We start from the raw sequence: 19,975 nt of genomic DNA on the forward strand, positions 1-19,975 counted from the left end.
TCCTTCTCATCAAATATATTACCAAAATGCAAAATGGATTTTAACGTCTACATTAAAACTAGGTTACGATGATAGTGAACACATTTAAAATTAATTTACAATAATTGCTATATCAAGTAGAGTTAGAAAATGAACAATTGAGCAATGCTCATTGGAAAATACTAATTGTGTCTCTTAATAACACAAAATGAATAAATGATACAGAAATAAATTAAATATATCAAATTATACATTTTAAATTAAGGCAATTACCTCAAATTGAAATTAGTATATTTTAAATTAAGGCAATTAGCTCAAATTAAAAATAAGTACTTCAAATAAATCAATATATTCTAATCATACAAGTTAATACTTTAAACTAATTAGTCAGAAATACAGACACAAAACATGTACTTAAAAATGACTGATAAAACATAGCTTTAATATTTCCAAAAATGAAGTATTTTAGAATAATACTTGCAAATAATGAATTGTAAGGTGATGGAGTTTTTAAAATAATTACATTTCTTTGTAAATAAATTAGAGGTCAGCCAGATGAAAGAAAAAATGCTTTATTTGTACAACGAAAAGAACAAAACACTTGCTTAGGTACACCTCCACCATCAACAGTAAAACCATTGGCATCAAACCCAATAATCCAACTCAGAGGTCCAGAATGAAGCGCTCCACCTTCATCATGTAGGCCGGCTTCAGGAAGCTCCGCAGTTCTTGTTTGTTTAGCCACATGAGGGCGCCATTGGGCTCCACATTAGTTGCTGCGTCTTGCGTCGTCAGCATGGCTTTGAAAAAGAAAATCTTGGTGCCCACCAAGGTGTCGCTGCGGGCGTCTTTGGGCAGCTTGTACTTGTACACGCCGCATGGTGCCTGGCCCAAGAAGGTGGCCTTGAGGGCGGGCTCTAAAAACAAAAAAAGTGGGGAGGGGGCACTTTATAGAGGATGCGGAATTGTTTAAGTGACAAAGCAGGGGGTGCTTGGCTGCCAAATACCTGTGAGGGAGTCGAGCGCCCTCTGAGCTGTGTCCCTCAGCGTCTCTCCCGGGAGCCACTCGGCCTGGGGCAGCAGCCACAGCTTGTCGCTTCCCACCCGCTGCTCGGACAGCAGCACCAGCGAGTCGGCCAGGAGGCGCCCCCACGAGCTCAGGTTCTTATCCACATCCTCTGTACATACACAATTATTATTAGGAGTCGGATTAGAAGAAGTGGTAAAAGTATTAAGCAATATTATTGAGTATTCCTGACCTGTGACTTTGGGCGCAGGCCTGAATGCTTTGAATTTGCGCTCCCACTCATCTTCCAGGTCTTGCGTTAGCACGATGTCTTGCCCCTTCCGGTCGTCTTCATCCTCGTCCTCGTCATAGTCGTTGGCCTGCTTTCTCCTCAGCTTCTCTGCGTCCTCCAGCAGACGCAGCTCATGCTCAGACAGTATGCTTTTCTCCACTTCCATCTGACAATATAAGTACATTGGCTCAAAAGTTAATTAATGAAAATGTCAGTTTATTCTTTCTACTCAAGTTTTGAAGATGTTGTTGGAACAACTGCATGCAAAATTGCCTTATATTATAGAGAGGCCTATGCTGTTTTTTTCTTCAAAAAGTTGGAAACAATCAGACAAGATGTCCTAACGGATTTTGTGGCCATTTCGCCAATCATTATATTCCTAATTGTTTGTTTGTTTTATAGCTTATTTGCTTCACGGGCGGCACCATTTTGTGCATGACATCCTTTGCTACGTTCCTGGAAACTAGGCAACTTGACATTCCTTGGACTTGGTGCAGCACAACTAGAAATGAACTGTTAGCAAATGAGCAAAAATGAAACACACTGAAAGTGTACATGATCGATTATATTATTTTAATGTGGTATCACCTGCTGCATCAAGCGAGCAAAGCGTTGCTCCAGCGGATTCAGGTCCGCCGAGATGACCGGCGGTCGCTGCAAACACACCGCAGCCATCAGAGTCCACGGGGAACGCGGTGTTTCCGGCGCTAATTTTTTCCGCAAAATTGAACAGTAATGCGAGCTGTTAGAAAACGAACGAAACATACAGTTCACCACCGGGGTCCTCCCAAAACAGAAGAAATAACGTTTCAGAGGCAGGCTCGCCATCCTTCCACAGGGAGCCGCCATCTTCTTTTGTGGCGTTCACAGTCGCCTGTCAAAAATAACCTACCTATCCAGAAGCTTCTCATAAAGAACTACGGAAAACACCCTTTTAATTTATTCCAGCAAAGTATGGGAAAACGTCTAAGCAATAATGTGTCATTTGAAATGATGCTTTAAAAAATCGCGCACATAAAGTTTACAATGGGGATGGGAGCGTGAGTTTAGAAATATACGAGGATTTGAATTGGTTTGCGAATGCCACAAATTACACCCACAATTCTTTGCGGGGAGAGGACGAGTCCATTACACTCATTGAGGGGGAAAGGAATTATCAATTTGTTGTCTTAAGCCGCATATAATTGTCACAAAACGTTAAAACACATTATAAGATGTAATAATTATTTAATTTTTTACATTTTATTACATTTACTGAAAAAGTATACTTTTAATTGTCTGATAACGATTCTGTTGCTATTTAATTCCCCCTACCAGTGTAACAACATGATTATGTACTACTACGACTGGTGTCTGGAAGTCGTCAATGTCACGTTCCGAGTGCTTTTACTGCTAATTTGTGTCAAATTCCAACCCATTTAAAATGTTTAAATTAACTTGTTCACTCGTAAACTCTTTGGGTAGTGCTTGCCTACAATTGTCTGCCAAAGGAACCTCGTTGTAAGTGTTTTTTCATCCCGAGTGCTAACTCGCTAACCCTGTAAACATCGTAGACGCATACCTGCAGCCAGTACAATACAATAACATAAACCATACGTCATAGCAAATAGAAACAACTAGTTATTTACCTTAAGAAAAGATAACGTGTTTTGATGGGATGCATCATGTTGTTTTTAGAAGCAGTAGGACGCTCCATAGCGCCGCCGTCCGGCTCCAGGAGGCAGCACCACGCAAAAAAGACTCATCTGTAGCTTCCAGAGACTTTACGTAAGTTGTCGTCCATGGTTACTACTATGTCGGCATGTATATTATTAATTCCATCTTATTAATTTCTGGACTGGGTTTGAACACACAGCTACTTCCCTCCCCTGCCTGGCCAGGACAGTCCACTCAGCTGGGGTGGAAAGAAGTTTGAGGAGTTGCCCATCCTGCACATCAAAGCGACATATAATAAGTATGCTCATTTAATATAGGTCATTATTTTGGTAATTGGAGTGATAAATATTTTGAGGGTGGTAAAAAGTTTGAGAACCACTAGCATACGGCATCACGGGAATTAATTAATACCTGTTCTTTCAAATCAAATGTAAACACGGCAGCTTTACATCATATATAATAACATGGAAAACACTCCACCCCCTCAGCACACACATCCAGCTGACAGACTGTGAGGGCAAGTCTTTGGTCAGAACTTCGTGTGGGACAGAAGGCTTCAAGAACATCAAGAAGTCCACCCCAGTCGCCGCACAGACCGCCGCCATCGCCGCTGCGGCCGTACGTATTTGTCATGAGCAACATTATATTTCATTTTTCAAGGAATGAATGAATGAAATCCTTCTCTTCCTCCGAGAAGAAAGCGACAGCTAAAGGGGTGACATTTGTTCGTGTCATCGTCAAAGGTCTCGGTCCAGGTCGCTTGGTGAGTTTTAACATTTGACATCTGAATAAATCAATAAAAAAGTATGAAATGAAACTGACATAGCAAGCATTTAGATTGGCTGATGGCATTGTGACCAGGAATCATATTTGTATGTCCTCCTTGTCTTTTGTTGCAGTCGGCCATCAAAGGCTTGGGCATGGGAGGGTTGGAGGTGGTCTCGATCACGGACAACACGCCCGTGCCACACAACGGCTGCCGACCACGCAAAGCCCGGAGGATATGATTAAAAAAAAAAAATGCCTAACTGTATTTTGTTTCAAAATGTCTTGGCCAGTGTGACAATTAAGCATCAAAACATGGACACGGCCGGTTGTCATGACGACTCAAGAAGCAGACGGCTTGAAAGCCAGAAGAACCTGCACTTGACTTTTTATTTGAATTATTTACATGACGCACTGTTACCAAAACAACAACAAAATCATCTTTTTGGATGTTCAAATAAATATAGCGCCGCGAGTTGAGCGTTTCTTTTTGATAGGTTCGTTAATGGCAGATAATTCTTGCAGTCAGGACGTGCAGCGAGAGACGCTTAATGATAAGATTGTCCTTCATTACCAGGATCAAGTCAACGACACAGTCAAGATTAAAACCAAATATGTGAAAAAGTACTTCTCATGAATATGAAGCGATATATGTCACAGGATATGATTAGATTGACAGCATGACAGGCGTAAATTGCACAGCAGAACGAGATTCCATCAGTCGACATCACATTGGATCAAATGGAAGAATAATACAAGAAAAAGTTGCCATTTTATGTGAAAGTCATGAGGGGGCATGAAAAAAACACCTTGGAGTGTTTCGGGGAAAATAAATGAGGGATTAATACATTCAATGAGAATCATTGTAATCCCTCAGCAAGCCAAAGTATTTAAAAAAAAAAAAAGTTTGGACTGTATGGTAAGACTTTTAAAAGTTACACTAAGACTGTGTACTAACCTTTTACCTGTCATGAGGCGTTCCCTTAATCTTCCATCTACTCAGACTTTTTTCAAATTTATTTTCATTTTTATCCCCAATTTTCACTAAAACGAAAGAATCTTTATCAGAAAATTACAACTTTCCTCTTGTAAAGGTAGTTTTACTCTTGTAAATTACAATTTCCACCTTAAAGAAATAGAACTCAACATTGCAATTTGTTTCTTGCGATAACCTTTTTTCTCCCATCAAGTGCAAATGTTGCATATGATTTTTTGTCATAACATTGAACATTTTTTCAAAGTTTTATCTCTCAAAAAACATTGTTTTAAGATGACTTTCCCATTGATAAACAAGTTTCATACTTCACATGACATTTGTTCAAAAAAAAAAATTCTGACAACATTCCAACTCTATTCTTGCAATATAGTAGCATTTTCAAAAACGCTTTCTCGTAACATGAGTATGAATAATGTGGTTAAATAGTGCAAAGTGGATGACAATAGGAGGCAACAGCAGAGCTTTTGATTGTGGAGAACCAGCATGTTGTCTCCTACTATGGAGGAGCAGCACGTTCAAGTGGCCTCCACCAAGGCACTTTGGCTCCAGACCAATGAAGAAAATGGCTGACTTTTTTTTTTTTTTTTTCGCCAAATATTGCACTTAAGTAAGCATGTTGAGTGATGTGTGATCATCACTCACCATGAAGGTTGCTCAGTTCCAGGTCCTCTTTGCGTCTCCGGTGCTGCTGAGTAAAGAGAGAGCTGAAGGGGTAGAGCTTAGCCTTGGCCGGGTACCTCTGCCCGGCCACGTCCACCTCGTAGTCTCCTCGGTTGATGAAGTCCGGGGTGATGGCGGCGGGCAGGCCGTCAGGGCCGGGGGGCGGCGACACGAACCCGAGGCACACGTGTTTCTGCAGGGTGTAGCTGTAGGCGCTGCTGGTGGTGGCCCCCGCCAGTTGGCCGTTGCAGTAGATGGGCTCGCCCCACCAGGGCCACAGGTCCAGCTCCGTGTCGTGGTCGTCCAGGACCAACATGACGAAGCGGCGAAACACGCCGTCTTGACGCTGCTGCAGCAGTGCCGAGCGACCCACGAAGTCTGTGTCCTGAACGCACCACACACACATTACCTAACACTCCAGTTCTGATGAGAAACTGTTGTCTACCTTATCGAACTTGACGCGGAATTCCCGTCCACACTCCAGCGGCGTGGTGAAGGTGTCGAGGTCTTGTCCCCAGAAGGCAAAGAACTTCTCGATGCGCAGGCTGCGCAGCGCGTAGTAGCCGGCGTTGCAGATGCCGTACTTCTGACCCACCGACATCACCTCGTTGTACACGTGCAGGGCGTACTGTGTGGAAGAGGAAACTGTCAAAATGAAATGTTATCGTGTCAATAAAGTTACAAAGCAAAGCGTACCTCGATAGGGATGTAGAGCATGAAACCCGGCTCGCCCGTGTGGGTCATGCTCATCACTCGGATGCCGTTAGCGTAGCCTACGCTCATCTCCTGCAGACACGGAAACAAATATGAACGTTTCCTCGCGTTTGTAAAGAAAGTCAAACTCATCACTCACCTTCACTACATGAACCCACCTTACAGAACATGGAGGGAAAGTGGTCAGGCGTCATGGAAACGTACGACAGCTCCGCCAAGACATCCATGGCGCGAGGTCCGATCAGATTCAAAGCTGGGAGAGAAGATGTTTGGTCAGGTGAGTGCCGTGAGCGGATGCGCAGGCTTACTTACCTGTGTACTTCCAGCTGACGTCCTCAAGGTGAAGGTGCGGGTCGTTGGGCATGTGCTTCTTGATCCACGACCAACAGTGCACTTGCTGGTCTGTTGGTGAGATGATGAAGAAGCTGCAGAAGAGGCGACGATGGGAAGGTCATTATTTGCAGGATTTCTTCTCGTTATTCTTGTGGGCAATGGGATGAGGAGCAGTCCCAGAAGCAAAACGTTTAAGAGCCCTTGCCTGTTCTTGCTGATGCGCACGACGCTGCAGTCGTTCTCGTAGCCTCCTCGTTGGTTCAGCATGCCCGTGTGGACGATGTGACCCACTGGGACGTCCAGGTCATTGGCACACAGGTGCTGCAGCAGCTCCAGGGCCTCATCGCCCGAAGACTGTGGGACAGAGTCACTAATATGAACGAGACACACTGACAAACATCGAAACGTCCTAATCTACGGCAGACTTACAGCGAGTTCAAATTTGGTGAAGGACGACATGTCAATGACGCAGACGGCCTCCTTGCAGCACTTCACCTCCGCCCCGACAATGTCAAACCAGTCGGGCTTGTAGAAAGTCTTGCTCTGGTCCAGAGAGAGAAGATCTGCAGGGACAAACAAAAATCCAAAGTTATTCATGGTATTCACCGCCCTTATCGATCCATCTGGACACGGTCAGAATTTTAGAAAGTCTTGCGTACCTTTGCCTTGTGGAACAAAGTATTTGGGTCTCTCAAAGCCGTGTTTCTCCATCCAGCGAGCTCCTTGCGTGTCCAGTCGGTCGTACAGCGGACTTGTCCTAAGCTGCCGGCCCGTCTGGAAGTCCCAGCGGGGAACTTTTAGTTCGTACAGCAGCGCTGGAGACACACATACCGCACACGCATCAGATCGGATATAGCTGCCCTGGTTGTTTTAAGAGGTGCGAAATGTCCGGGCGTCGATCACAAAATGGCGACTCACGCATGACCTCCATAACGCGGTGTCGGAGGAAGGTGCGACTGCTCTGCAGGTTGCCAAAACGGCTGATGTCCAGCGGCCATACGTTGGCGCTGGGGTAACCGTACGTCATCCACTCGGCCAGAAACCTAAACAGAGAAGAAAAAAAAGACACGTGGACAAAAGTATTGGGACATGAGGTGTTGAGAGGTGAATACATGAGTGTATGATTAAAACAATATTTTGACATCAACCCACACCCAAAAAAAAAAAAGAATTTAAAGACGAGTCTCTTTTTTTTTTTTTTTTTTTTTTTAAATATTACTCACTTGCCAGCTCCTCCAGCAAAGGCCAGACCTGAGGAGTTCATACCGGCCAGCACGTAGTAGCCCGAGATGCCCGGCGTCTCGCCCATCAAACAACGCATGTCCGGGGTGAAGGACTCGGGGCAGTTGACCAGCTGTTGGATCTCAGCCGACTCCAGACCGGGCATTCTCCTCAGCAGCGCGTTGAGCATCGGCTCTGAAAAGAAAAGAAGAAAACTATCGGTTTGGCTCAAACTTTACGACCACCTCTCAAGCGTCACTACGCTCGGATTGCACGGCTGAGTTGCATTCAAGGTAACTGCGCCGAAGGAGTGTTGCTCACGCAAGTGTGGCAAAATGAACGCTGGCCTGAGTCCAATGCTGACCAAAGCAGCCTGTGCGCACCAGTAAACATATCTAATGGTGGAAAAACGTGCTCATAAACAAAAGGTAGTTAAACGCAACAGCTTCAAAACAAAAACTTCCTTCAGGGAAAACCACCTCAGGCCGGCTGGTTTAAAAATAGATCCCTTGCTTTATTTACCGAGCAGGGTCGAACCAAAAGGGAAAGACCAAGTCTTTTTAAGGAGGAAACACCCCCACCAACTCTTGTGTTGTGTACCCAAAGCGATTTTAAAATGTTTACGAGCTTAACATAATGGCTAACATCCGTCCAAGTGGTGCTGGAATGCTCATAAAAAATCCCTTTGCAGCCTTCCTAGTGTTCCTCACCAAAGTGGTCCCAGTCCTCCTGCATACTCTGAATTTCCAACTGGTTGCGTCCCTCTGTGAAGATGGGCTTTGGATTCTTCTCGAACCCGCCCGACAGGAGGCCTCCCTGCCACGGCCGAGCGTATATCCTTCCGTCCATGTCGAGCACCACTGGAAGACACGTACAGGGAATGACTCAAAAGAAATTGACAAAAAAAATACTCGATGCCAACATTGAGGGGCATCAGCGAGGCGTGAAACCTGGTGTGTCAGCCGGGAGATCATCGTGGAGAGGTTTGGTGAGGAGGTAGAAGTGCTCGCAGCCGTGCAGAGGGACAGAGACTTTGGTTTCGCTCGCCTGGCCCAGTTCGTACGCCCACTGACGGAACACATTCCGAAAAAAACCAACACAGCTTAAAACGCTGGTTCAGCAAAATGCATCATGTTTTTATACCTGTCCAGCACAGTTGACGAAATATTCACACTCGATGGAGCCGCGGTCCGTCTCCACCGCCATCACCTGGCCTTTCTCCACCAGAACCTGCTGAACGGTTGTTCTTTCCAGGATTTGAACCCCTGAGTGGAGAGACAGAAGAAGAATCAGGCATGCACCTTGGGTAAAAAAAGTACAAATAGCGTGCCGTGCCTTGTCCAGCGGCCGCCACGGCCAGGGCGTGATTGACATCCGGCGGCGACACCACGGCGTCGGCGGGCAGGTGGAGCGCCCCCACGAGGTCGTGAATGTTCACTAAAGGGTGGAGCTTGGTCACTTCTTTGGGTTTCACAATGTTACAGCTGATTCCCAGCACTCTGGAAAAACAGATACATAAGTGACGGGTGGAGACATTAGCATCCGAAGAAAGACGCTAAATGATGTTCTTTTAAGACAACCATAATGTGAGTGAAAAGTCTCACTTGAGTCTCGACGCGAGGCGCTTCAGAGAAATAAGGCGGTCCTGATTCTGAGCCAGACACAGAGAACCCGTCTTGATGTAGCCTGAAAGAGAAAAAATGGAGGTCAGATTTCAAGAGGGACGTCTGGCGGCAATATCAAGGTGGCTTACCCGTCTTGACGCCGGTCTCCTCCTCGAGCTGCCGGTACAGAGCATTGGAATAATCGGCCATTTTGCATTCGATGGAGATGGGCTTGGCCACACTGACAATGCCGGCGCACAATTTGGTGGTTCCCGCTCCAAGTCTGTCAATAGACAAAATAAATATACAAGGAATGCTCCCTTGGAATGCTCCTCCAAGAGATGACATACCTGCCCTGCTCCAGGAGAACAATATCAGTCCAGCCCAGCTTCGCCAGGTGATATGCCACCGAAGTCCCCACGATGCCCCCTCCGCAGATGACCACACGGGCCTGGCTGGGTAGTGGCAGTGGCTGCGAGGCGTCCCCGCTCCCCGCCTGCATGCAGTTTGTGGAGGTCCACAGGCCCCTACTGGCCAATGTGTTGCCTGTGTGAGGTAGCAGCAGTCTGGGGAGCAGGGCAGGGGACAGAGCCCTGGAGCTCCGCACACAGCTACACATGGCTGGCTGTGCTCTGTATCCGTACAAAAAAAAAAACATAACTTCATACTTATTATATGCAAGATTTCAGCAGAGGTCCAGCAGGCAAGTGAAGCTCCATGCCTTTAGGGGGCGCAATCATCAATGTTTGGGACATCACTTTGATTTCGATTTCGCTTTGGTTTACATTTGGTGTGGTTAGAGAAATGAAAACCAAACTGCTTATCTCGTGCAAACAGGCAACAGAGTTAACGTTCCTCAAAATGTAAAACAAAACATCAGCTGAGAATGCAGGAGGGAAGCTTCTCAAGGCTGTTCAAAGGTTGCTGGTTGAGTTTGCTATTTTGTTTTACTAGCCACTAAGTTTGCTGTCAAGAAGATCAACAGGTTGCAACCGTGAGAAATCACGGAAAGACATAGAAGTTTAGTAGTCATTCAAAAGTCATGCAAACGTTGGAGAGATGAATGCATTTAATGTTCATCCTAAAAGTGCAAAACCGCAAACCGAATATTCCCGACTGTTTGAGAGTAGCCTATGTTTACATCTGTATTTGTGATACTGAACATTTTTAATAGTTAACTTACAAAAGTCCTTCGGGTGTCACAAATGTCAACTTCTACTAGGCTAGGAAGCTCGTCTTGGCACAGTGGACAGCGCGCAGACTTTAATCACTTATGCTGGACGTATTTTTGCTTTAACGTCTTGTTTTTACTATTTTATAAACCTACTAGGTTGTCTAGTGTTGGTGTTTTAACCACTCGGGGGTGTCACGCCGATTGGCAGTTGTCGCGGCTAACGCTAACGAACAGCTAGCAAAACATGTCAAAGGGGGAAAGTATCTAAATGTCAACAAAATGGAGGGCGGCTCTGCTTTTACTTTCGCTCTAGTCGTCTTTGTTACTTACCAACTAATTCAGTCACAGCGGAGTTGCACCTTCTGTAAACGAGTGAGGAACGAGGTCGTGTTGTGGTGGGGACAGAACAGTTGTTGGATCCAAGGTAAAGCTGCCGTCCAGCCCGAAGGCAAGCTAACATATATGTAAGCGGATGCTGCCTTTGAGTGCCTTTTCAAAATAAAAGTAATCGACCTTCACATTTATTTTGAAAGGGTATTGCCGGAAAATGCGTTACGATTCTCACCTCGTGCTAAAAAAAGATATGGCGTCAATTTTTTTAAAAGTATTATTTCAGTACTGTACATTTGTTTGTGTTTATCTAATTCTTATACATACAGAAAAATTGTAAATGTAATAGAATTTAAAAAAGAACAATTCTTTTGGTGAACAAATCAGCCCAGGACAAGTGAATCATTTGCTGCATAATGACCCATAGAAGAAATAATCAAGTATTTTTATTTATGGAAAGGTTTTTAAATTTCTGCTATTTACAATCACCAACAAACCAAAACAAAGACAGTTTTAACTACAAACATCATTTGTTAGGACTATACATAGGGTGTAATTCTCATTCATGTAAATGTATGTATGTAAATTGAGTTGAATGCCTCTTTGTCTAACTCTGAGGTGAATTTTTAAAATTTAGTTGTGTTTTTGTAGTTTTCTTTTGTACCACAAGATGGTAGCAGAGTAAAACAATTCAGGTCAAAGACGTCAAAACGTCCTCAAAATGTCAGGTTATCATGCAAATCCATTTTGCTTGTAAAAAAAAAAAAAAAAAAATCTATGCAAGTCCCACATTATAATTTCATTAGAGCATCATGGTTTTGTGGACTTGTATATCAAGTAGCTTTCTTAAAATATCACTAAACCCTAAGCCCCATAGTCTGTCAAAAATATCATTATGTAAATAAAACAGTAACTATATTATTGTATTCAGTTTTAGAATAGCGACCTAGTGCATTGTATTGAATAAATAACTCGAAGTTAGGGGCTTAGAGAGAAGTTATAAACTATCCGTGTGTATTTATATGTAAGAAATGAAAAGTAAACTAACCTTACAAGCTGGGGTGTAAAAAAAAAAAATTGGTTTTGATTGGACGACTAACCATTACAAAATCGTTACATCCTTGAATCGTATTATGTAATTTCTTTCTGCATGGAGACGCACACCCCCATTTACAAGTGTTTCGACAAGAGGAAGCGAAATACAGTATATACGTGAAAGCATCCTACACATAAGCACGGTAATATCAGATATGCGTCACTTGACAGTAGATGTAAATAGACGGTCCACATACAGGCACTAACTGGGAATCGGGCATGGAGGTGCGTCGGCTGCCGCTCTACACCTCATTGTGCCGGCTCAGCTCCTCCGAGACGCTGTTGTACTCTGTACCCCGAGTGCTCATGCCCAGATACTGTTTGAGGAAGTCTCCGAAGCGTTTCTGGTTGTTCCACTTGCGCGCCGACTTGCGGATCCCGATGAAGCCGCCGTAACGCTTCTGGTAGGACCTGGCCGGCGCCATCAGCTTCCTGTAACCATGGCGACCCTTCACAAAGCCGCCGAATCTCTTGGAGGCGCTCAGACCAACGTCGCTGTCAGAGTCCTCGTACTCTTCGTCCAAGGACAGGGAACCCGCGTCCCTTTCAACCAGCCGGGTCATGTGATCGAACCTTTGTAAGGGTAGCTCTTCTTCATTCCTCTGGTTTTCTTCCTCCTCAGCTGGGAGGAAGGCATCCACTTCCTCCTGGGATCTTTTGGGCATAGACAACAACGACAAGGATCCACGGCAGGTGTCCCAGGAAGATGCTGGGGAAGCGGAGCCCTCACACTCAAACAGACAGTCCTGACAGGGAAAAAAAGATGAAATGCTTTTACTTGAATTTATTGATCATGAATTATTATTATTGCGTAAGTTGCGATGTCAAAAAAAGGTAATGTTCTTGTTTGAGTGATATGTGTCTTATGACAAAAAAAGGGGTCCCACAAGGGTCTATCTTTGGCCCATATTTATTTACTTTTTTGTGTTTGACTGAGCTAAAAATGTAGAACTGTATCGCAATCATACCGAGCAATGTTAGGGTACATAACACGACTCAATAGAAATCATTATTACAAACACGTTGTTCCGTGAATATGTCCCTCGTAATTAAGTGTTAGCTGAGCTGAATGGTGCTGTCACAAGGCAATAAATCATCATTTGTGCCTTTTCTTCATGCCCTCAAATGTCTTGTCGAGAGAATGCGCACATTCATCCCCCGGAATCAATTAGCCACAACAAATTAGTAAAACTCAAATGCCAAAAGGCTAATTTGTTGAGTCACAGAGATGAAGAAGTGGAAGGTTTGCCTCTTATCAGTAAATGAAAATTGAGTCTGTCAGGAAAAGCTTAACCAATAGTGCGTGTCTGTGTGTGTCTGTGTGTAACGTGTGCTCACCATAGTGTTGAAGGTGAGTCGTTTGGGCAGGATGAGGCTGCAGGACAGGCAGTCATCCTGACAGTCGGCATGTACGCCATCACAACAAAACAACAGCAGCATCAGGAGCGCCACCAGCATCTTCATGATGGTCTGCAACACATATTTAGATGTGACCATTTTTAATCGTATGCGAGCATCTTGATTATTTTCATTTTAAAATGGCGATCTAATGAAGCACACAAAACAAAACACATCATTAGGAATCGAAAGAGACATGACCTGCTTTTTCATCTTTTAATGGATCTCCACAAAGCTAACTTTTGAAATATTCGCGTATTCATCATTGAGTGTTGTTCTGAATGGTACTTACTCGACGAACAGAACATTTTTGTGAGGATCGGGTTTTAAAAGAAAGATAAGTGTTGAACAATAGACCTGATTAGATGCAGACATCTTGAATGGTCTACGCCCCACAAAAAAGAAAAAAAAAACCATAAGTGGCGCTGATGACAAAATGACGAAAAAGCTTCTTGCACGTCATTATAACATTAATAACGATTGTGTCTTCACTGAGATGCTAGAATGTGATTTTGGAGGGGAAATAAAACCCCAAAAAGTTTTTTCCGACCTCATTTTTAGGAGCATAAGTAACATTTGCACTCATTTAATAAACTCTTTTTAAATACAAAGTAATACTTATATGGTTTCAGGAGAAATAATTGTTCAGGTAGTGCTACTCGTTCATAACGGCAAACTGTAATCTAACTTCTCATTTTCATGAACCCATTTTTTTTTTTTTTAATTCCCATTGCAAATAAGCAACTCTGCTGACTGAATTAAGACAAGATACCCCGTCGACTGTCAAATCCTCTCGGGAGCTCCCTGAAAGCAATTAATTTGTTTTTAATGAACCGATTAACTGCTGAGTAAACCAGCTAATTAAACCCATTAGAGTCTGTGCTGGTGGAAATCTGGTACGATTACCAACAACGTTCCGGAAAAACATCCAATCCACAGAAAGGGCAGTTGAATTTGAAATTTAAAATGCGGGGCGAGTCAAGTGTGAAAAAGAGAAAATATCGGACAGTGTCTGGAAATGCTTTTAGGTTGATTTTTTTTTTTTTCTCAATTATTACTTTTCTCCCGTCGAGAACATGACCATGAAAATAAATGACTTCCAGCTACCTAAAGCCGGATTATTCATGGGCGAATGACCGCACTGCATATTATTAGGACCAAACTCAAACTTTCTGATAGTTTTCATCTCATCGTGTTTCTATTGTGGTCGTAATTGAACACTCATTTGCATGCAGGGTGCAGAATATATTTGGATTATAATCCAAATTAACATAATAAATGTTTTTCACTTTTCTGCTGTGTAATGTAAATATTGCACACTACCAATTTCCTCCAAAGGTCCAAATTATTTTTATTTCTATATTGACTCATGTCTTTATCGATCTGACAAAAAGCTTCTAAGAGTTCATTATCTGCTTTGTCGAAATAAATATCCACATAAAAGCAAAAATCAAACCTTCACCTTCACTTTATCTGTCAGGCCTACTCCAAACACACTCTCTTTTTTGAACTATCGATAACTGATTGGCTAATCAATATCACCAATCAGCTTGATTGAAATGCTAATTGACTCCCACTCGTGCTCATCAATTTTGTGTCTGGGTGGTTTCCATCACAAAAACACACAAAAAAAGGAAATATGGCAAAGATCTCTCTAAAATATATTCTCCTTTTGACTTTTTCTATAAGTACGATTCAAAACTATTTGGATTCTTACTCTGGCAGCGTTATTACAAGCAGACACGGTAAGCTAAATCCAATTCCGCCGTTCAATGCGTCTAATCACCTCGGGTCGATTAATGACGGTGGGGGTCATATCAGACGGTTTCCTATTGATTTTCTTTGTTCGCATCTCCAAGGTGAGATGCTGTTAACGGCTTCATTTAATTTCTATTTAGACGGACTTGTGTAAGAAAAAACCAAGAGGCGACACCTGAATGGCGGACGGCGAGCATTCAAAGCGTCGCCGCTCAATACCCCGCTCGACTGAAGAGGTGATTAACACGAAATACACAACAGAGACAACTAAAGTCCACGCACACACAAATACACACCACACACAAATGAGACAGTCAAAAGAAGGAAGAAAGTCATTAGCAGAAAAGATACAATAACAACATGGAGGGAAAAGGAGTCACACTAAACAAAATAAATAAAAAAATACCTGAATGTAAAAAGCAGTTTGTAACCTATGTTAATGATATTAATATCAAAAACAACTTAAATGTGAGCGTATCTCTTTTTCTCTTTGTGGGAAAGCCAACGAAAAAGCAAAGCAGACGCACCAAGGCCTTAATCCTGACATCTCGCCAGCCGTGACCTAAAGGCTTCTCTTTTGTGAGCCAGTAGAAGAAAACGAGACCCACTCGTAGGATAAACGCAGAAGCCCCCCGCTGCCCCTTACACAAAGGGAAACGCAGGGATCCCGTCGTTTCCCGGGACATTGGCTATTTGGATTAAAATTGTACGGCAACATTCATAATCGAATCCCGGCGTGTGACCCATGACCCCACATTATTATTATTATTATTATATCTCCTTCCATCTTACCTATGGAGTCTTTTTAGTCTTTGATTTTTGTGTGATCTATTTCACACAGAGACTCTGCCAAATTATAACAACTAGAAATTTCAAACTATTTGACGTTGGAATGTTTGGAATTGGGCAAGTGGGGGAAGAAAAATAATAATTTCGGGTTTTTATTTTGAAAATATGGTGAATCGAAACAAAAATGTAAAGAAAAGGCGTTGGAATTAGCATTATGGTGAATCTTCTCATCGACGACACCCTTGGCACACATTTTAGTTGAGTTCAGCACTCTTATATGGACTTGGCAGTGTCTTCGCCCTTTCACCTGAGAGCATAAAAGCAAAAATCCAGGCAGAGGGGGTTCGACCTTCATTCGGAACCTCACAGAAAAACCCTCCATGGCCGTGTCTCGGAATTCCCGGCATCCATTTTAATAGCTCAATGAAAAGCTGCAGTCTTCTGGTAGTTATTAGCATTAGCGAGCATTACACTTAACTTTTCGGACTTTCTATATATTTTAAATTATTAACAAAAATGACCGGATGTATTTTATTACGGGTATCTTTTACTTACCTTGTCGGCAGCACATACACAACAGCCCACCTCTAATAACACAATGAGACCTTAATGGTGACCTTAATTGTTTCAATATATAAATTCAATCTGATATGCTGTTAATCAAAATTATTTTGGGAATAAATTTGACCCTCTGTCCTCCCCCGTGCACTCCTACCCGTGTTGGGGTGACAATCCTCAGGGTCCTTCAGGTGCAGGCTGGTAGAAGTTAAGTTCCTCCGTTAGCGACGGCGTTTGCGGCTACGTAGAAGGTACGGGCAAGCGCTCTTATAAGGGATAAGTCCCCCCACCTTCCTCCTCATCGCCATCACTTGCCACCAATCACCCTCCTCTACCGGTTCACTCTCTCACCTCCTCCAAACTCTTCATGGAGGGAAGGAAGGAGAAGAAAGACACATGATTGCAGTGTTGGAAAAATCCATAGAATAGTTACTGCAGTTTTTAATGCTGCTTCACTTTTGTGTTGCATTTCTCATAACAAACTCATTTATTTTGGATAAATTTGCTTTTGACAGAAATAATCTGCATTTTTCTTGAGTAGCTTGACAATAAAATATATTAATATTGTTGTTAGTGAAGACGGGCTAAAATGAGTCTACGCTGATGAGTGGTGATTACTGTCTTTTATCGTTTAGCTATCAGCCATTTCCCCTTTGGGAAATCTTAACGAGTATTTAATTAATGACGTGGAATCATTTATGAGAGGCCAATCTACTCACCGGATCAGAGACAAGCACCAGGCCGCAATCCACTCGGATGTTTCTCGTCTGGTTTCTTCGTCAAAACTCTTTGTCATGGATTCAAAGATGGAGTAATGCTACACAATGCCAAGTAATTGCTCCTTTCATATTATAGGTTTGACCTTTTGTATTTTATTTGAGATGTTTTGCTAATTCTGCAAAATAATCTAGTAAAAAATAAGCAGTTGGGACAATGAATGGATTTTTGACTGATAAACATATTTTAATTTGGATATATGCAACAGATGAAAATCAACTATGACATTTGTATTTGGAAAATATATTTTTCTAAATAAACAATACACAGATTACATTGACAAAAACTTGATACGATTGAATTTATGGCCCCTGAACTGTGAGGCTTTAATGCTAACTAAGGATGTTCCATACAAGTTTTTCTCGGACCGATACCAATACGATACCATATGCCGATACCACTAGTCCTTTTGATACATAAAATTTCCCTCAAAGAAACAATGACAGAGTATTTTAAAGAAAGACCTCTATATTCTAATATAGTAATTTCCTTAAAATTGCATGATATCAATGGCAATTTTCTATTCTTGTAATTTCCATTTCCTGATTACAAAATGGCCGCCGTCGCGAGTACCTTCAAATAAAGCTGGTGTTGTCACCGTTACCTGGTATCTGTACACTAACTATATACAAATGTATGCATAGCAACAATATATGTTAACAATAAATTTCCAAAACTCACATTAAAATATATTGCAGCACAGTTCTAAAAACACACGTCCACTGTTCTAAAATGCTCAATATTATATTTCAAGATAAACATTTATTCCAAGACGCATCCTGACAAAAGCGTAATTGCCTGTCGTCATTTCTTCCCGTTAAAACGGTGACACTAATGAAGCGCTGCCAACAGCAAAGGCGAAGAAGAGGAAGGAGATGAGAAGCGGGATGAGGAAGGCGAGGACTGTCACTCCCAACAAAATGGCGGAGGAGTGACAGCATCGTGTCATCCTCGCTAAATAGCAAATTTGCTATTTTCTGCTCCAATAACCAAACAACAATTCAGTCAGATCAGAATAGGTGAGGTCAATCGGCATCGCTTCATTTTTACTTCCACACTTTCGATCATTTTAAGCCTACTTTTTTTTTTTTATCTGAAAACGGTTCCCAAGTTATATCTAAGATACTTTCATTTGTTTTGCTTATTTTCCATGTTAACCAAAGCTTATTTTCGGGATGTCGCGGAGGTCACGATGATGGCTAGGAGGAGGGGCCAGGGTTATAGATTGGGCAGACAGAGAAATAGATAAGCGCTCTTATCTTCTCCACGCCAGACGCAGAGGCCCCCGTCCAATCCTGAGCCGCTTGGAACAATTCATCGACTTATCCACTCAAAGACCTCTAGTAGTGGAGGAGGGAAGACAAAAGGTGCAAATGAAGAGGAACGTGCTGACGTAAAAGTACTCGGATGACGTTTTCCCTTCAAATGACGTGTTTGTTGACATGCCTCAACACAGCACAGCACAAATGGGCCTCATAGGATAGAATGGACATCGGATTCATCCTTTCCAGTTGCGGAAAAACTCGAAACATTCTTCGGTATTATGCAAAATACAAAGGAGTTAATTGGTGGTATATTTTAAGTTGGTTTAGCTAGATGTCAACTTAATTTTTTTTTTTTTTTGTCGTTTTCCCTCATTTTTATGAAATTAAGTTTGGCTTGCGAGAATAAATGGGGAAAAAATATTCACAAATCAGTGCTTTTTTTAAATAAAAAAAAAATATATATATTATTTATTTTTATTTTTTTTTAAAAAGCCTTCAGTCGCTATGGCAACTTTTCGGCCACAAAAAGTCTCCTGAAAAAAAATGTCAAAAAACAAATGTTTTTTTCAATGGCTTTTTCTCCCCATAAAACAAATTTTTTTTTCATGGCTTTCCTCCCATATGTTTATATAAAATAATAAAATAAATTCTAGAAGAGATATGAAAGATTTTTGAAAAAAATTACAGCTTTGGATCTTTTTTCATAGAACAAACTTGTGCGACAGTGCCAATGAAAGAGCTCCAATTGTTTTTTGGTTACGTTGAGCGTGGAGCCAAGGAGGCTCTTTCAGGGTGATTGATGGGCGCTCGAAGGCCGCATCGCTACGTCCTGATTGAATAAACAATATCCCTCCATCGGTGACGACCGTATAATTCAACAGAATACCCACAACCCCCAGCGGGGTCAGGAAGTCACACGACTTTCCGTAATGAACCAAATGCAAATCGTACCGGACGCTCACAACATGAAGCACAAATTCCAATTAGCTCTCCCAAATCTTGACGTCACTGCTAAACATCAGTCTTGTTGGAGGACTTTACAACTGCTCCAAAGATGGAAGCTGCTGGTCCTACCCCACCAATCAAGCAGCTAATGAGATGGGGCTGACGCTACGATGAGCTCACGGCTATAAAACCATTCAGCTAATCGAGGTCTGGCGTAATGGTCGTGGTCAGAGGCCTCCCTGGCCATCAAAGCGGGACTCTTTTACCCCAATCCCAATTAAAATGTCCATAAACAACTGTGGAAGTAGACATCTTCTGTACAAGGCGTGACCCCCGTATGACCCTGGCAAAGTTGAAATAGACCTTTGAAATTGTTGTACAGTACAAAAACACTACACTAGTGCAAAACTGCAATTGTTATTCACTGTGGAAAAAAACTCAAATTAAAAATTTGATGACGCATGATGGAGGCCCACACACTCAAAACACACACATAAAGTGGCAAACACATGCACTGGATTTACTGATTAGTGGTCCGGAACAATTACTGCTATCGTGTCATCTTAACTCGAGGCAGATAAAGAGGCAGAGATCAGACCACCCCTTTTTATGCCCCCACCCTCTACTCTTATCATTCCGATCAGCACGCACGCACACAC

At 42.5% G+C, this 19,975-nt stretch overlaps 4 protein-coding genes across 5 annotated transcripts; 1 reads left to right on the plus strand and 3 right to left on the minus strand.

Annotated features, from left to right (window-relative positions):
• Window positions 1-535: 535 nt before the first annotated feature.
• On the minus strand, window positions 536-2,151 carry mrpl46 (mitochondrial ribosomal protein L46). Its single transcript, XM_037246613.1, has 4 exons — window positions 1,866-2,151; window positions 1,239-1,443; window positions 987-1,157; window positions 536-896 (listed from the first exon to the last, which is right to left on the minus strand). The coding sequence occupies exons 1-4, from the start codon at window positions 2,124-2,126 to the stop codon at window positions 643-645; spliced, it is 891 nt and encodes a 296-aa protein (XP_037102508.1). The 5' UTR covers window positions 2,127-2,151; the 3' UTR covers window positions 536-642.
• A 441-nt stretch (window positions 2,152-2,592) lies between these two features.
• On the plus strand, window positions 2,593-4,601 carry mrps11 (mitochondrial ribosomal protein S11). Its single transcript, XM_037246631.1, has 6 exons — window positions 2,593-2,777; window positions 2,955-3,044; window positions 3,133-3,231; window positions 3,422-3,551; window positions 3,631-3,696; window positions 3,833-4,601. Exons 1-6 carry the CDS (start codon window positions 2,701-2,703, stop codon window positions 3,938-3,940), a joined length of 570 nt encoding a protein of 189 aa, XP_037102526.1. The 5' UTR covers window positions 2,593-2,700; the 3' UTR covers window positions 3,941-4,601.
• Window positions 4,075-10,865, minus strand: pdpr (pyruvate dehydrogenase phosphatase regulatory subunit). The gene is made up of 18 exons (XM_037246533.1): window positions 10,732-10,865; window positions 9,578-9,859; window positions 9,377-9,510; window positions 9,228-9,309; window positions 8,959-9,122; window positions 8,767-8,888; window positions 8,574-8,691; window positions 8,334-8,483; window positions 7,626-7,818; window positions 7,321-7,445; window positions 7,062-7,217; window positions 6,832-6,965; window positions 6,608-6,756; window positions 6,382-6,494; window positions 6,228-6,322; window positions 6,052-6,141; window positions 5,801-5,983; window positions 4,075-5,740 (listed from the first exon to the last, which is right to left on the minus strand). The coding sequence occupies exons 2-18, from the start codon at window positions 9,844-9,846 to the stop codon at window positions 5,330-5,332; spliced, it is 2,688 nt and encodes an 895-aa protein (XP_037102428.1). The 5' UTR covers window positions 9,847-9,859; window positions 10,732-10,865; the 3' UTR covers window positions 4,075-5,329.
• Window positions 10,866-11,778: 913 nt separating this feature from the next.
• Window positions 11,779-19,001, minus strand: LOC119120032 (prepronociceptin-like). 2 transcript variants are annotated; one of them, XM_037246621.1, is made up of 4 exons: window positions 17,049-18,999; window positions 16,487-16,692; window positions 13,165-13,296; window positions 11,779-12,572 (listed from the first exon to the last, which is right to left on the minus strand). In XM_037246621.1, exons 3-4 carry the CDS (start codon window positions 13,288-13,290, stop codon window positions 12,069-12,071), a joined length of 630 nt encoding a protein of 209 aa, XP_037102516.1. In that variant the 5' UTR covers window positions 13,291-13,296; window positions 16,487-16,692; window positions 17,049-18,999; the 3' UTR covers window positions 11,779-12,068. The 2 variants fall into 2 exon arrangements, with proteins under 2 accessions (XP_037102516.1, XP_037102517.1); XM_037246622.1 differs by having other exon boundaries at window positions 16,487-19,001.
• Window positions 19,002-19,975: the final 974 nt, after the last annotated feature.

The sequence above is a fragment of the Syngnathus acus genome, chromosome 3 (genome assembly GCF_901709675.1).
Source record: "Syngnathus acus chromosome 3, fSynAcu1.2, whole genome shotgun sequence".
NCBI lineage: Eukaryota > Metazoa > Chordata > Actinopteri > Syngnathiformes > Syngnathidae > Syngnathus > Syngnathus acus.

Bases quoted from the DNA above. Each gene is read 5' to 3' on its own strand.
- mrpl46 (XM_037246613.1), bottom strand. From the start codon at position 2,126: ATGGCGGCTCCCTGTGGAAGGATGGCGAGCCTGCCTCTGAAACGTTAT. The intron at 1,444-1,865 runs GTGATACCACAT...TTATATTGTCAG, and splicing joins TTGCTCGCTTGATGCAGCAG to ATGGAAGTGGAGAAAAGCAT. The intron at 897-986 runs GTATTTGGCAGC...TTTTGTTTTTAG, and splicing joins GGCGCTCGACTCCCTCACAG to AGCCCGCCCTCAAGGCCACC.
- mrps11 (XM_037246631.1), top strand. From the start codon at position 2,701: ATGTTTAAATTAACTTGTTCACTCGTAAACTCTTTGGGTAGTGCTTGC. The intron at 3,045-3,132 runs GTAAGTTGTCGT...TTGAACACACAG, and splicing joins GTAGCTTCCAGAGACTTTAC to CTACTTCCCTCCCCTGCCTG. The intron at 3,232-3,421 runs GTATGCTCATTT...CCACCCCCTCAG, and splicing joins ATCAAAGCGACATATAATAA to CACACACATCCAGCTGACAG.
- pdpr (XM_037246533.1), bottom strand. From the start codon at position 9,846: ATGTGTAGCTGTGTGCGGAGCTCCAGGGCTCTGTCCCCTGCCCTGCTC. The intron at 8,484-8,573 runs GTTTCACGCCTC...CGTGTCTTCCAG, and splicing joins TCTCCCGGCTGACACACCAG to TGGTGCTCGACATGGACGGA. The intron at 7,819-8,333 runs GTGAGGAACACT...TTTTCTTTTCAG, and splicing joins GGAGGACTGGGACCACTTTG to AGCCGATGCTCAACGCGCTG.
- LOC119120032 (XM_037246622.1), bottom strand. From the start codon at position 13,290: ATGAAGATGCTGGTGGCGCTCCTGATGCTGCTGTTGTTTTGTTGTGAT. The intron at 12,573-13,164 runs GTGAGCACACGT...TTTCCCTGTCAG, and splicing joins GACTCACCTTCAACACTATG to GACTGTCTGTTTGAGTGTGA.